At 40.3% G+C, this 17,069-nt stretch overlaps 1 protein-coding gene across 1 annotated transcript; it reads left to right on the top strand.

Annotated features, from left to right (window-relative positions):
- Positions 1-7,541: 7,541 nt before the first annotated feature.
- Positions 7,542-16,868, top strand: DNAJA2 (DnaJ heat shock protein family (Hsp40) member A2; the record flags this gene model as incomplete). The annotated part of the gene is made up of 8 exons (XM_079541313.1): positions 7,542-7,694; positions 9,204-9,263; positions 10,214-10,437; positions 12,178-12,311; positions 13,865-14,061; positions 15,730-15,874; positions 16,037-16,164; positions 16,680-16,868. 8 exons carry the CDS (start codon positions 7,542-7,544, stop codon positions 16,866-16,868), a joined length of 1,230 nt encoding a protein of 409 aa, XP_079397439.1.
- Positions 16,869-17,069: the final 201 nt, after the last annotated feature.

Below are 17,069 nucleotides of genomic sequence, written 5' to 3'. Positions count from 1 at the left end.
ACAACAAAGCCATTAAAAAAAAGAGTTTCTATTGCCTTACCTTCCCCTTCAACAAATCTTTAATATGAAGTCATAAATTAGTAATTGTTTGAGTGAAAGGGATGCAGACCAACTCACAGTTCTTTTTCCCGTTTTCCTTAGAGTACAAAGGTAACAGATATAGAAATAGCTACTTAGAGTTTTAAAGTTAGAGAGGACCCATAAGGGAGTTCTACTATTTCCCTCTGCTAAGTCACACATTGTTCCCAAAGGCCGAGGATTTTGTTGGTATTTGAGAGAAAGGCAGATATCTCATGGTTTCACATATTGTCCACATTATTAACTTCATGATAGATAAAGCTATTCACATTTTAGCTTGTTATTCAAATATGTTTCAAAATGGCATTTAGACAGGCATTTGGTGAAGTTCCAGACTTCTGCTTCTGTTGAAATCAACAGTAAAACAGATGAACTTACTTGGAGCAAGACTAAAGCATTATGAAGTTATAATACCTGTTAGAACAAAAACAATGTCACAGAAGTGTGTGGATCGTTAAAATAAAAAAATCTTTATATGAGAACAGAGTTGCCCTTTAGTGCACAATTTTGAAATAACACTCTTAAATGGGTCAAGAAATACTGTTCTGAGTTGTAATATTGTTTCATTCCACAAAGCTTCAAATGTGATGATTCTCTGATTTTATCTAAATGTGGAAAACTACCTTGTAGATAAAATTACTCCAAAACAACAAACTCAAGACATTAACATTTTTCTATAAGAAATAAAAAGGGAAATATAAATATTTTAATATAGAAGGGTGAGGCATTACTGTTTTGCAGTATTTGCACTCATAGAAGTAACTGCAGTGAAGTATTTCATGTAAACTATTTTATCTGGGATAGAATGTGAGCATGAAAAATATAAAGAGCTGCTATCCCACAGGTTCTTAGAGATTCCTTAATGCATTTCCTAAATACTGACTATAAGGTAATGTGTGTAGCAATACTATGATTCTTGGCTGCAATAAGGTTAATTATAAACATAAGATATAAGCACAGAGGAAATAGTCACAAGCCATCGTGATGTTGGAACTCAGTACCAGCTTTCAGGAATGTGTTTATCTTGTTGAAGGACAAGGTTCTGGGAAAAGCTGGGCTGGTGTATTTTTAAGACAGCTGCTGATACATTATTGGTAGACTAACCAGAAGGCTTTGTAGTTTTGTAGGTTGTTTTTTTTTTTTTTTAGAATAAAAAAGCTATAAATACCTGTCTTCTATAGAATGTTTTCATTATTTTCTATGTATGTTCTAGCCTCAAAATACGGAGCTAGCTATCTCTTTGCTGCCTCCTTTCTGCTAAAGAGAACACACTCTTGTAGATGCACATGCTCAGAGGCAAGAGAGAGAAGCCATATATAACAGGTTTTTTGCTGAAGCATTCTTAAGTCTACGTATTTCTTCATGTCTCAGTTGCCATTCCCCCTGGCTTCCCCTACCTATGTAATTACTTCCATTTTCCATGTACCTACCTGCCCACCCACCCTTTCCTTCAAAAACCCTGTAATAGCACAACTCTGCCCTGGCAATAAAAAGTCCTCAGAGCACTATTCAACTGCTTTTGCTCAGAAGCCAGGCATTATTTGTCTGTATTTTAACGGCATGGGGAGGAATTAAACCCTATTTAATTGTTTAGGGATGATTATATCCGGATGATTCTCAGATGTGTTACCTTTTCTGAATAAACATTAAATGAATTTTCTCCAGTTATCTACTCCAATGCTCTCCCTCTTGTTCTTGCTTCAGCCTTCATACAGTCTGTTCAGTATTACAGAGAGTACCACTTTACTCCACTTTTGGTTTCATCAAGTATACTCTATAGTTAGAAGGCCTAGCATATTTTACAACAGTTACAGTACAATTTAGGAGAAATATAAGCAGATACAGAGATACTGTAATAGCGTCCTCTTGCTTATCTTACAAGATGGCATTCTTGTAAATCTCCTTCGAAACAAAGTTGTTTAAAAATTGCCCTCAGTTAAATAGAGGCAAAACACCAAACTAATAACCAATAATATCTTTTTCTTCACAGAAAATGCTTGCATGTATTACAGAAAACAGGACATAATAGGACAGATTGTTTGAAGTACATAGTTCAAGAATATGCCAACTTTAGTTACATCCAAATTTTAAGTATGAAGATTTAACACCTATGAAAATCTTGCATACGTATTACAAAATGTAGCTTTTATCTTAAGAATGTCTTTAACACTCTGGTGTGAGAGTTACTGGTAGTAAAACTGAAAGATCACATACTTACAGCTCAGATGTTCATTGTATACTGAATAGCACAGGGATTGTTGCATGCTGGGAAAAACAAAACAAAATATTATGTGAAAACATTAAGTGCAAGTGTAACTCACATATCAGATAACATAATTAAAAACAACAATAATTGGCAAGGCAAGTTCTCATTATGTCAAGGGCCTTACTCACATCTCAGCTGTTACATGTAATCTACAGCCTTTTTCCAAGCACTGGAAATCTTACTTAAAACGTCTTGCCTAGTCAATTTCCAGCAACACTGAGATGTATTACTAGATCAAGAAGAAAGCTGGGACTTGTTCAGGAATTTAAACAATTAAAGAAACTGTTAAAAGGCTGGCAGTTTTTTTTCATAGTAGATTATTATGAATTTTTCCCCCAAACTATCTTTTTATGATTATGAAATATGAATTTGAAATGGCTCAGTTCTCTTGTGAAAAGTCAGCATATACTTGAGATGTTAATCAGTTTTTGCACTATCCACTCTTTGCTCTTCTTTACCAGTTAAAAATGTGACAACTCTCCCTTGGATATCCTAAATATAGAAAAGGGTTATTTCCATCCCAAAATTTCTTACCAGTGTTCTCAAGACTTAAATGAATCTCTTTGAAAAGTAAAAGAAAATTCTCTAAACAACTTTTGTTTCAAAGTTAATGCTTTGATTCCTTATCCAAACTAATTTTCACAATACCTCTGCTTGCAATTTACACTGGTAGAATGTGTTTGTATTAGGTAAGTTCTGCACCCCATAAAATTCACCCCAAAGCAATTTTAAAAATAATAATAGAACAAATTCAGCTAAAATATTCTTCTAACATTTTGATGTATTTTCTAACAGCTGTGCTCTGCTACAGTAGCAAGCAAATGTCATACTGCTGACTAGGCTTTGGTGTGAGATTCAGCTAACTGAACAAAACTGGGGAAACTAAAGGACATAAGATTAAAAAAAAATAATCACAAGAAACTACAAATACTAGTGTGAGATACTGTCCAAAGTCCACATCCCTCTCTGAGGGTGGCTGGATTCCATGGGTGGTTTAGTGGGAGGTACAGGTTATTGGAAAGGACTTTTAGGAATTAAATCATATAAGGCTGATGACACCTAGTAACCATATCAGTAATAGGACAAAAGGCTCAGCTTATCCAAGTAACTGTATCTAAGTAACCCAAATCTGGGTGTGGATGTAGCAAAATTGGACCTATGGGAATAATTAATTAGGGGTAATTGTTTATTTTGGAGGAGTTGAGGATGGAGAAACAGGCGCAAGGGAAGCAAAAATGAGGGCCAGGAAAGTAGAAAAGGAATGAGGTACACAAACCATATTACTGATGCTGCCCGGGTACCTGCCAGGCAGCCCTGGGTTTTATCATCATATGTGGGGCAGGACAGTAGACAAGACAAGACCTCTTGTTCTGACCACATGGTAAGACTCAAACCTGTTTCTCCAGTCAGAAGAACTGGAGCAGGGACAGGCTCCTCTTAACCAGCAAGAGCTGGAGCAACAGTTCTGTTATCACTGCAACTGACTGCATGGGCTGCTGCCCACCACTTCCTAACATGCTCTTCGGTTATTGGATCTTAGAAAGAACATTATTTGGAAGTTTCAGCTTATGTTCTTGAATGGCTTTTCTTTTTTTCTTTTTTCTTTTTTCTTTTTTTTTTCTTCACAGTGGAAAAATGGTAGAAATCAGACATTGTGCATAATATACCAACTGCCTAATCATATCAAATTTGAAATAAAAGAATATTTAAAGAAAAGACCAAGTAGGCTCAATAGCTTTTAGTGTATGACTGCATTATTCTTCAGGAGTATTTAAACAAAACCCATTACTATTATTATATTTAAATTTGATTGTATAGTAGTATTCTTTAAATAGAAGGCAACAGTGCCTACTTACACACTCAAGTGACTAGGAAGAAAGACTATGTTAAACACATAAGATAACTTGATAAATTGTTAGGGAAGGGGTGGGGATATATTTCTTCAACAGTAAGGTAAGGCTGATCTCTCTCTCTCTCTGATTTTCCAGTGACAAACACAAACAATTCCTATTTGATTTCTGAAGAAGCATAACAAAATGCTTCAACCAAAAGAAAAGAAATTCAACTTGTTCCATATAAAGAACGCATAAGGACCTGAAACACAAACCAAGTGTGAATGATCCCTCTTAGAGCCTGCCTAAAGCCAGATCAATACTTTGCAGAGCTGAGAACTGTGCAATCTATTTAAAGCAAAACCTCATACAGCAACTGCTGCAGTTTTAACATTCCGTCTTTTCATCACAGTGTGTGAGTTTACCTAATCTTAGAAACTATATGAATAAGCTAAGTGAAGGAGAGGAATGATAAAGAAATTGAAACAAACAAACAAAAAAGAACCATACAAAAGACAACAAAGACAATGTACAAGTGCTAGCAAAAAGAAGTGAGGGACATTTCAGCTATGTGCCTAACAAGTTCTGTCAGTACAACTCATGAACAGTTGGTAGAAGCAAAGCACCTGCTGGGTTGAGCTAAGTTAGCTCTTCTGATCTCCAGCTGCTGACATTTTGCTTTGTTTTTTAATGCAAAGGCACAAATGCGTATTACTCTATGGTATTTTAAATAGTGTAGGTACCAATCATACCGATTCTGTTTAGCTTCAGATCTGCAGAGCAAAGTGCTTCCCTACATCCTCATAACTTTTCTTCCTACCTGACTGCCCACTAATAAGAAAATACCATATGACAAAAATAGTAATTTCTAGAAGCATATAAATCAGTGAATGCAATGCAAAATCACCAGGGCAGGTATGCATGCCAGACAGTTTGTATATTAGCTGACAAGTCTAAATGCAGCCTTGCCAAAATAAAAGATGAATTCAAGTAGTGCAAGACACAGGTAAGCTGAACATTGAAGCCTTACTAGTGTCTGATGTCAGATGCATATGTTAAACCATAGGGTTACTGAAGGCTGTGCAGACAGCCTCTAAAAATACTGAAGAAACTTATCTCTCCTGATGATTTTTTTTTTTGTTCTTTCTTTCTGCATGTCTCTGAGCCAGATGATAATTGCAGTTCATGCAGTGGTTGTCCCAGTAGCTGTTTCTGCCCTAACACTTTTCTCCCTCCAATACTAGTCTCCATTTCCCTTTGAAGTCCTTGACTGCCACACCTACAATACCACAGCAAGTATTACCATGAGGTACTAAGCCAGGTTATGCCAGCCTTCGTAAACACGGTGATGGAATTCAGGGCTCTGTAAATATCAGCCTAATGAGTAGAGAAACCACCAGCAGATGGCTCTTCCCAACTGCAGCCACTGCAGTCACAAGCTGAGGTGAAGAGATGAAGTCGCTCTCAAATGATGAGGAAAGAAGCCTTCAAGTGCTTCAATCTGTTCCCCTCAGGCGAAAGGCCCATTCAAATTTCTGCACCTTAAATACATGAATCATTTCAAAGTACCTTTCCCGCACTTTCACGTGGGCCAAGTCTCTGATCTGCTCCTGGCAGACTTTCCTCAGGGCCCAACACTGCTCACCTCATCCCAGACACGCTCCAGGCATGGCTGCTTGGCTGAGGAGGGCACTGTAGAGAACTGGCCCCGTCCCACTCCTCTTCCCTCTGCCAAGCACCTGCCCCAGGTTCCAGAGCCTTCCAGCAGTCGCTGCCTGAAGAGGGGCTGATGACCAGGAGTACAGTATGAGGAAAGGCTGGAGAAGCCACACTCCTGACCACGTTTGAGGGCCGAGGTTCTAATGAGGCACAAGCAGGACATTTATTTGCCATCTGAAAGCGGTGCCTTGCCGTGGCCTCAGCACCACTCCAGCACAACTCACTTCTCCGCACCACTTCAAGCCTAGCATAGCAACTAGCGCTTTTTTAAGATCCCATAAGCGGAGCAAAACACGAAAAACACAGAGCAGATGGGTACCCGTGTTATTTATAACCACCGAAGCCTCGATAATACACCCTGAAGAAAAATCGGTTGGTGTTTGAGGTCTGACAGCACGAGGTGCCCTCAGAGACGCGCCCCAGCAGCAAGGCGCAGTCACCTGCGGAAAGGCGGGCGCACAGGCACTGCAACGTCGGGTTCGAAGCGACGCGGGGAACGCCGAAACCACAGCTCCCACGCGGAACGCTCCACACCTCCGCTCGCCCGGAGCGGGGCACCCCGCCCGCTCGTCCCTCACAGCCCCTTCCCACCCCCACCAGCGCGAGCTCCACGCGCACAGCGCCCCCCGCAGCCCCGAGCGGGAACTGGGTCAGGCGCCCGAAGCGGCCGAGGGGGCGGGGCCGCCGAAGGGCGAAGGGGGGCGGGCTTCTCCCGCGTCGCGGCGCGGTGACGTCGAGGCGTCTGCGCGTGACGTCGCAGCGGCGTTCGTCCCGCTCCCGGTCTCGCCCTCGCCGCCCCTCGGCCCTCTCCGGCCCGCGCCCGCCGTCCGCTGCTGCCATGGCGAACGTGGCCGACACGAAGCTGTACGATATCCTGGGCGTGCCGCCCGGAGCCTCCGACAACGAGCTCAAGAAGGTGCGGCGGAGGGGCGGCAGCCGGCGCCCGGGGATGGCGGGCGGTAGCGCTGCGGGGCGGGGGTGGGTCGGGCGCCGGACGGGGCCTCGCGGGGCAGCGGGCGAGGGCCGTCGGGAGGCGAGCGGGCCGGGGGCGGGCCTCGGGATGGGGCGGTTGCGGGGGGGGGGGGGGCACGGCTGGAGGCGGCGGGGCCGCGCTGGGTCTCGCCGCGAGGCCTGAGCCCGCGTGCGGGAAGAGAGAGGCGCCCGGTGTCACCTCAGCCCGGCGGGAATGTGCGGGCCGCGCCGAGGGGCCCTTGGAGCCTCGCCTGCGGGCGGGCGGTGGCGGAGCCGGGTAGGCCTCGGGCGGGCCCCGGGCGGCACGGGGGGGCGGGAGCGCCGGGGAGCCGGGCCCTACCGTGCGGCACGGCGGTCTGAGATCCCCGCCATGGCCGTGGGCGGCCTCCGCCTCCCGCCGCCCTGCGCGCCCGACGGGCGGGGGCTCCTCGGGGGGGGGGGAGCGGCGCAAAGCAGAGCGGGGCTGCGGCCTCCCCATTGTCTGTCCCACGTGTGGGCCCGGCGGGGTTTCGCTTTGCTCGAGTCCGGGCCGGGGGCACCGAAGCGAGGTGATAAAGAAGCAAGGAGAAAACTTGGAGCCGGGTCATCGGTATAACGACGTACCGCAGGCATTTCGGTACGTAGGGTATGAACCGCTTTTCTGTTTCCCCCCCAAAAAAATTTTACCCCCGTTTATGCGGGAGGAAGGAAAATTAACAAGCGAGTTTACTAGCAGTGACCTGCTTCCGCTGATGGGTGGTGCTGCCACAAACAACCGCGTTACCCAGCATGCACAAGGTAGCTTAATTTGTGCAGGGATAGGCAGTGGCAGTGTCGAAATAGTGTTAGTGAAAGGTGGTAGGAGGCTGGCAGACACCATCAAGCACTGTTAACACCGTCAGGCACTATTTTTTCCTTATCAAAGTCCCTTAAAGGTGTTTTCTCTCCCATACGACTGAAGAACTTGCAGCACTCTTTCACTCCATGACCTCCACTGTTCTGTATTCGTTGCTATATGTTGCACTTGTCAAGGAATGTACCAACTGCCTTGTAGCACTCAGTTTGTCCCTCTTATCCTCACTGAGAGGCCATGTGGATGCTTTATTAATCTGATATTTTAATATCAGATATGAAAGCAGAGCAAAGAAAAAAAGAAATGGATAATGGTTTTACTGAGAATCAGGAGGAAAACAGCCCTTAACAATGATTAGTTGAACTAACCTGTAATAAAGCTATGGTAGGTGTCCATGTAGCCTTGATTCTGGATCTGTTTCTCATTAATTAAAAAGAGGTTGCTTGCTCTGGGGCCATGAATGATCTTAAGGATTGCTCTAAAATGCTGTGCTGCTATCAGCGAAGACATGAACTCTTCCCTTTAACAGTCATTACACAAAATCCTTTTTAGCTGATATGATATGTAGATTTTCAGTTGAATTTTTCAATGATTTTAGTGCTTAAAATACAAGGAAAAGATGTTTTTATTACAGTTCAAGTTTGTGAAAGGTTAAGCCTTGTTATTGATGGGTAATTTGTACTATGAGACCTATGACTTTTGCTCTTTACTCTTAGTGTATTGTAGAACATTTTGCTTCTGATATCGATGTTCTGCTTTGTTTTATTAACTTTTTTTTAAGCACAGCATACTTCAAGATAATCAGTAAAGACATGTAACTTAAAATAAAGGAATTTTACCAGGCCTAAAGCTCTTCTACAGCTGTAGTTCCAAAGGGAGAATTTAGATGCTCAGCTCTACTCAAATGTCATTTTGAGTCATTTCTGTTAACAATCATGGGGCAGATATTGGGAACCGATGAGGTGGGGCCAGGGAGAAGATGCGAGAAATACCCAAATTGTAGAAGAAGTCTTGTTACTTGCTTATATCTTCTAAGGTAGGAACAAAGTGATGGAGTACTGCTAAAGAAAAGGTCATGGTCTTAAGAACCGAAGCACTGGTCAAAAAAGCATATTTAAAAATCTTTGCAGCCATTCTGTCTGCTGTTTTTAACAATGAAGTAGAGATGGTGTACGTTCTGCTCATGTAACTCATACTTAGTTCAGTATGAGATTGAATGTTTCATTATTGGTAGGTAAGAAAAAAAATTAAATGATTTTTCTTGGATTAGTGACTGATAAAATAGGATGAAAAGCTGAGGCAGCCATTTTGTTCTTAATGTCTTGCTGTGATTGAGGAGACATAGTAAAATCAGAATTATATACCACATTGATACATGACTGATATCAAACATTTGTTTTCTCATTTTATCAGGTTTTTCTTTCTCCTTGGAAGGCTAGTTGAGTCTCTCAAAAAAGTACAGATGACTCAAAATTGGAACTAATTTTGTATCTCTTTCAACTAGGCTTATAGAAAGCTGGCCAAGGAATACCATCCTGATAAGAATCCAAATGCAGGTGACAAAGTAAGACTTGTTTTGTTTTTATATATTTTTTTCATTTAAAATCCTGAAGTTTGCTGTTTCAATAGCATCTAAAAACCTGAAAAAAATGTTGGGGGCTTAGTGTTGCAGATGGTTCAAAAACAGTAAGAACTATGAGAGGGAACAATGCCTTCTCTACTTATTTCCAATCTCAGGGCGTACTTAGTGACAGAATGCAGCAGTTAAGTCAAATTGGTTGAGAAGGCAGTGCTAAAAGAATTGCCTCTTCATCTGCCAGTGTCAGCTGACACTGACATCTAGCTACATATGTATTTGAGAAAGATGAATAATCTGTTTTCTGGGCCCATATTTCTTGGAAAGTAAAATATGTGAAGATGTGGGAAAAAGTACTTTTGGAGGGACTTGAAAGGGACTTGCAGCGTAAAACACACCACATATATGAGAAGTTTGGATCAGATGTACTAATAGTAATTTTAAAAATGTTAATTAAGTTGACTCAGTTGATTATCCCTATCAAGTTCTCAAGATTGCTTAGAAGTGAACAGGGATGACTATGTGAAGATAAGCTTTGTTTTGTGGACTGATATGTTAAAATGCATTTTAAAATAGGAGAACAACTGAGCAACTTCTAAAGCGCCTGACAAGTCTGACAGTCGATATCGTGTGCGTAGCTTGTTTTTGCCTGCTGGCTACTGCAGTAATGTGTGGTTTTGTACCTGTTAGTAAGACTGTCTTGTGCTAGGCCCAAAAAGCAAGTCAGGGGATACCTGCAATAAAATGTGATGTTTGATGGGAAGGCAAGATGTAACACAACGATGCCTAAATCTGCTTTCCTGTCTTACTAGGATGATGGTGGAGAAGGTTTGTGTTGTGTACCATCCTCGTCAGGTTTTCATGCTGGACAGGGAACTGTAGCAAAATTCTCCCTTAGTTAAAGATTATTGTGCGCTGATGTGATTCTTTCCTTCTAGTTCAAAGAAATAAGCTTTGCCTATGAAGTATTGTCAAATCCAGAGAAACGTGAGTTATATGATAGATATGGAGAACAGGGCCTTCGAGAAGGTAGTGGTGGAAGCAGTGGAATGGACGATATTTTCTCCCACATCTTTGGTGGTGGATTGTTCAACTTCATGGGTGGTCAGAGTAGAAGTCGTAATGGTAGAAGAAGAGGAGAAGATATGATGCATCCTCTCAAGTAAGTATCGTAATGCTGAAATTAATGTAAATTTTCAACTTATCTGTACTCTGCTGCTAGTTTATATGTTTGTTGTGCTCCCCAGGTGAGATTATGCAGTCTGCACCTCCTTTTCAGACCTCTGTGTCACGTATAGTCCAGAAGGCAGTTAGCTTGTTTTCAATAAATGGTTAATCATGTAGGTTATCTGATACTTTGATTTGTCTCAATACTAGCCTGTAACTAAGCCTTAGATAACGTCATTTTCTTGGTGTTGCTTCTCAGTTATGTTTGGAAGTTCTAATCCGAAATTGCATTAAATAAACAAGTATTGTGTAATAGCTGAACTCTTTAGGTATTAATGCTCCTGAAAGATTTTAGCTAACTTGCATTCGTAGCTGACTGTCTGGAAGTATAAAGTATGTAATTAATGGGAAATTCTTAAAAACCTTCAGAAACAAAACCAAACTGAACAACATGCTCGAATAGCACATCTGACTGTTCTTCACTTACAGTTAAAACTGGCTTTTTGCCCGTTATGCAGCTCTGTTCAAACTTCCTTAGGGTTGCATCTTTTCTATGGTTGGCATAGTCTGGTTACTTCTTTTTGCTTGCTTAGTTTAGCAGTTAGTACTGTATACTGTATTACTAATTGCTTTAGTTTTGTTTTTATTTGTAAATGCTAATGCTAGGTAACCTTTTCTAGTTTAATATACTTCAAGTTGAAACTTCTGTCCAATAATGTGAACCTGGGGAAACACTGTTTGTAAGCTTCTCTCACTTTACAGAGGTTATTAGAATTTGCTCGTATATTCAAGGGCATCTAAAAATGAACAAATGTAAAGAACTGTATAGCCTTGGGGACTTGTTAGTGTTGTTCTTTCTGCCTCCTCTCCCTCAGTATCTTGTGTTTTCCAGGGGAAAGTGCAGTACAGTAGTAAGTAATCTTCTCATGTATGTATGCTGTAAAGGCCTCCAAGATGATCTAGAGAGAGGAGGGCTTCTCACTTGCTTGGTAGAACCTCTTTGAAAAAGAAAACTAAAAGATCAAATGTGACTGTGTAGTGAAACATAATGTGCTATGTTAGCTTGCTTCCTGTGGAGAAACCCAACTAACCAATTACATCGTAGCTTTTCTCTTAAGTGATGTTCAGGGCTGTACCTGTATTCATATGTATAGAACAGTTTTTAATGATTCCTTGTAAAAGCACAGTGGTGCTTTTAAAAAAATCTTGTTTTAACAGCAGATTTAGTCATTATGAAGAACTGTTTTTCTATTACTTGTCCTCGGCAGATATTTTAATGATGTGGAGAAAGAATATTGTTAAATGATAACACAGGAGAAAATGCTTTATTTTGCAGAGTCTCTTTAGAAGATTTATATAATGGAAAGACAACTAAACTACAACTTAGCAAGAATGTCCTTTGTAGTGCATGTAATGGGTAAGTTTGGTTCTGCTTGCTTTGTTGACGTATGATACAGTGAGGCATCTTCTATGTCAGATCTTCATCAGTATTTAACTTACTGGAGTCTGCTCTCAGACTCAAAATCGTGTATTTGTAATTTCATGGGATTTGAACTACTTGGGGGAGAGTGTGTGTGTGTGTGTGTGTGTGTGTGTGTGTGTGTGTGTGTGTTTTTGCCAGCAGGGACACCTGACTCATTGGCGGTGCAGTCAGGCATGTTAACCTACTGCTGTAAATATTGTTGTACATTTCTGAAAGGCTTGGTTTTAATGCAACTGGTGCTTTCTATTCTAGTCAAGGAGGGAAGGCTGGAGCTGTTCAGAAATGTAATGCATGTCGGGGTAGAGGTGTACGTATCATGATCAGACAGCTGGCTCCTGGAATGGTTCAGCAGATGCAGTCTGTGTGCTCTGACTGCAATGGAGAAGGTAGGTTGGCTCTTTCATATTCCTCATTGCACTTATAAATATGTAATAAAAATATATAAATGTTTATCTTGTGTGTTTGGGAGAACTGTTGCGTAGCTTCTCTCATAGAGAATTGCATCTCATCTAGGAAAGCTTTTCCCCTATGTTGTCATGTTGTCAGATAGGTGTCTGGACCCAGTATGGAGAAGTCATTTTACTTAGAGCAGCAGCAAGGCTTTATGTCTGGAATGCTGAAAGATGACCTGGAAGCTTAACAACAGGGATTAATTGTGGTGTTTTGTTCTTTTTTTAATTTGTGTTACGTGGTGGTGGTTTTGTTTCTTAAAGACTTAGATGTGAATTTTACTTGTTGCTATTACTCTTCCATTAAAGAGACCAATATTTTTTGGGGGGGAGGAGGGATTAGAAGTTTTTGGTGTTGGTTTTTTTTTTTTTTTTTTTTTTTTACTGTCTTAGTCTCCAAGGACAGGTTTAAGTTAAAACTAAAAACCTAAAGTTGGACTTAAAAGAAAAAAAATACTAAGATACCCTTTGCTGACTTTGTTGTTTTATCATCACATGATATGTACTACATGTGAATCCTTTCTGAATCTTCTGCAGTTTGCAGAGTAGTAATGCAGCCTTGTAGATAGCTTTGCTTTTGACAATACCTGACATTAAAAAGAGCTGTATTTCATTGAAATATTTTACAAATGATGTTTCTTAACATCTTGTTTCACAATTCAAATACATAGTTTCAGTTGGGTAGGACAGAGAATTTAAGTTGCTCTGTATAATTATCCTTCAGTTTGCTGGAAAAAGTACTTGCGTTGCTAAAGGTGACAAACAGTATGAAAAACCATTCACTGTCAGGATAGTATAGGAGTGGAATCTTATGTGCCAGGCAGTTGTAGATAATTTCTGTGGGACACCATTTATTGCTCTTGTATGAAGCCAATTTGATCAGCTGTCTTGGTATGTGAGGCTCTCTAGTTTTACTGACTGCATTTATGTAGTACTTAAGGGCTGCAGTAGAATGCTGCAGAATGGGGCTGTTAGCAACTTTCACTGTTGTTAATAGAACAGAACTAAGCTTCTGAAATTCAGTGAAGTAGTTTGAAATTGGTATTGTGACTTTAAGGAAGAGTGGATGCTGCCACTCCCTCCTTTACAGTGATTATCCTGCAATATAACGAAGAATTTAAAAGCAGTTTGTTTTATTTTGAAGAGAAGTTGAATGGTAAGGATACTGGAGTTGAGTTTGGACCTAAGGAACAATGCAAGCTGCAAACCTCACCTTTTGTTTTATCTTCTGTGTCCAAAATCTTTTGAAGATTCGTGATAAGATTGCTTGGAAGCTTTTATATATATCTTTGTGTTCCCTTTTTGTTCTTTCTTCCCCTTTTCCCAAGTACAGTAAGTAGAGTCTGGTTTTCTTCTTGTGATGGATGTGTAAAGCAACACCTAAATAACTAGTTCTGTTGCGTATGTTGTTCAACTTACTTTAAAATAGCTTTCTTTCCCTTTCAGAATTGTGTACAATTATGTGTTAATCTCTGAACTTGTGTCTTCAGGTGAAGTAATTAATGAAAAAGACCGCTGTAAAAAATGTGAAGGGAAAAAGGTGATCAAAGAGGTAAAAATACTTGAAGTCCATGTAGACAAAGGCATGAAACATGGGCAAAGAATTACATTCAGTGGAGAAGCAGATCAGGCTCCAGGTGTGGAACCAGGTGATATTGTCCTGTTACTCCAAGAAAAGGAGAATGAGGTAATACCTTTAAGTTTATATTTTAAATGCCATTTGATACAATCTTTTAATATTTAAGTGATGTAAATGGCTGTATTCATGTAATTGCATGTCTGGAAGAGATGATGAATAGCCTTTAGTAATTCTATAGCAGGTAATATGGCTTTATTTGTGAGCTTTTATTTGCAAGTGAGGACCAGAGGACATGTGGATTTTGGTGTTTCTTCATGCTAGTGAACATTAATCTTCTCAAGTAAGCTCACAATGACTTTGCTAGATTTAGTCACTGTGCAGAGCTGTTCAAGACATTAACTTCAATCTACATTGCTTGTGGCACAAACAGTGCGAAGTGTTGATTTTATGAATGTCTTGTGACATCACAGGAAACTCCTACTAGGCTGTAGAGATGGTGCTTTCTGTGTCCACTATTGTTGGGCTGTGGAAATTTAACACAGGATGCTGATACTATAACTAGATCATTTAACCAAGCACTAGGAAACAAGATTGCTTTATACGAGCTTGGTTCATTCTTATTGTATTCTAGTGTGTACATATTGCACTTCTGAATTAAACATTGCAAATGACCTTTTTCTGTCCTAGACCTCTGCTAAGGGAAAGTTGGGATAACTTTTTTTTTAATGTTTTGTTTGAAAAAGCCCAGTTATTACTATGAAGGGATAAGATAAACTTCGTGATTTACTCTGAAGGAGGAAATCATTAAATGGACTAAAAAAGCATTCTGTTGCCTCAAAGAACTGAGGTACAAATTTCTAAGTTATTATCAGCTTTAACTATTTGAAAATTTGTAAGCTTTTCAGTGCTGTGGACAGCTATTCTATTGAGACCTATGTGTAGTTTATGCATTCTTCTATAATACTGGGTGAAACACAGCATCACAGTTACTTGGTTCGTCGTTTTTGGTAATGAGAGCACTGTACACATACAAAACAGATGTGCATAAAACCCTGAAAGTTCATATGGTAGATTCCATTTCTATCTTAGTCTTCTAATGAGCTGTATTTGGTTTTACGGCATTAACTATTCTGAAAAATACTGAAACCTTGTGTCCTAGTGAGTAGAACTAGACTGATATTCAGTCAAGCTTTTTGTGTTCTTAAAATCTCCCTTGAGGTGGGAAAGGAGGTGGAGGAAGTAATGCCTTTGGCAGCCTACTGGTGGACAAACTCATGTGTATTCCCATTAAAAATCCAAAGTGGTGTGGCTTAAAGATCTCTTAAGATAGCTGTGGACTGATTGATCAAAACCCTGCTCCATAGGTAGCTAGCTGATGGAGATATCAGCTACTACAATAAATGCTGAGAAATGAAAATGTGTGGGTTTTTTTTTTTTGTTTTGTTTTGGTTTTTTTTGTACCATGGTGTAGGGGAAGCAGTGTCAAACAGTCCTGAATTTTTTGTTTATAGCCTAATTTTTGTAAAAGGTCTTGGGGTAAAGGAGTACTGCTGCTTTACGGGCTGCCTTTTTATGTTCTGATTTAGAATTGGAACCTTCTGTCTTGGGATGTCGTGAGGTGTTTGTTAGCTTGTATGACGTTTGTAAGGTGCACACTTCCAAAGTGTGTTAAGTAAGGTCTTGAAGATTTAGGAACAACAGTAAACTCTAAATAATCAGTCTTGTGAGGATATGATTGTAGTGCTAGAAAAGATACCTCCTGTTTTCTGTTTTCAGGTGTTCCAAAGGGATGGGAATGATTTGCATATGACGCACAAGATAGGACTTGTTGAAGCACTGTGTGGATTCCAGTTCACATTTAAGCACCTTGATGGGCGTCAAATTGTGGTTAAATATCCTCCTGGAAAAGTAATTGAACCAGGTAAGTGTGAGGAGATAAGGACTCCTTTGACTGTGCTTTTGTTGTTCTTGAATATCTAATTCCATTCTTGTTTTGCTTTTACCTGAGCCCAGACTGGAGAATTGGGTGGGGCAGGAGTTTTTCTGAAGCAGCATTCTGCAGATTGGTTTCTTACCCTTACAGGTTGTGTCCGTGTAGTCAGAGGTGAAGGAATGCCACAGTATCGCAATCCTTTTGAGAAGGGGGATCTTTACATTAAATTTGACGTTCAGTTTCCTGAAAATAACTGGATTAGCCCAGAGAAGCTTTCAGTAAGTAGTCTTTCGAGCATAAATTTGGTAGTTTTATTGGACAGTGCATGCAAGGTGCTTGTGTGTTAGCCCCCTGTGCTTGCTTTGTAATCTGTAAATGTTAATAAATTGTGCTATTAATACTGTTCATAGGCAGCATATTACTTGAAATATGAATTGAGATTTAGGTTTCTGGAACCTGTTTTTAAAAGTGATGTTGATTTTTGGGTAGATGAGAACAGAAGGAAGAATCTATGACCATGTGATAAGTCTTGAGAGTGCAACTGTAATTACTGATTGGACACTGGTTGATAATGTGTGGAGCTTTTTTTTTTTTTTTTTTTTTTTTTTAATTTGTTTTCCAGTTATTGCAGATACTTTGGTTACTCTTAAATGAGTTATGCACTTCAGAGCTTACACTAGTTTAGGCTTCCAAACCAAAACTTGCTCCAAGGAGTCTTGATGCTGCGGGGAAGTCATGACTTTATTTAGAAGTTGGAGATGTGGTACTGAATGCGCTTCTTTCTTTGGGGCAGGAACTTGAAGATCTTCTGCCTGCTAGACCAGAATTTCCTAATGTAATTGGTGATGCAGAAGAGGTAGATCTTCAGGAATTTGATACCACTCGTGGTTCAGGTGGTGGCCAGAGACGTGAAGCTTATAATGATAGTTCTGATGAAGAAAGCAGCCATCATGGACCTGGGGTACAGTGTGCCCATCAGTAAACATTTGTCTAAAAAGTTGCACAAGGATTTTCTTTGAAATTTTGCCTGACTTGTTTTCAACAATCCAACTGGATTGTATAAGTAATCCAGATGAACCAATGGACATCTATTGCTGTATGTGTAACTTTTAAATTGGTCTATAGTATCTACAGAGTGTAATTTAAACTAACCACAAAGCTTACATCTTCATTTTGACTGTGT

The sequence above is a fragment of the Tetrao urogallus genome, assembly GCF_951394365.1.
Source record: "Tetrao urogallus genome assembly, chromosome: 12".
NCBI lineage: Eukaryota > Metazoa > Chordata > Aves > Galliformes > Phasianidae > Tetrao > Tetrao urogallus.
This window is presented reverse-complemented; position numbering and strand designations above follow the sequence as displayed.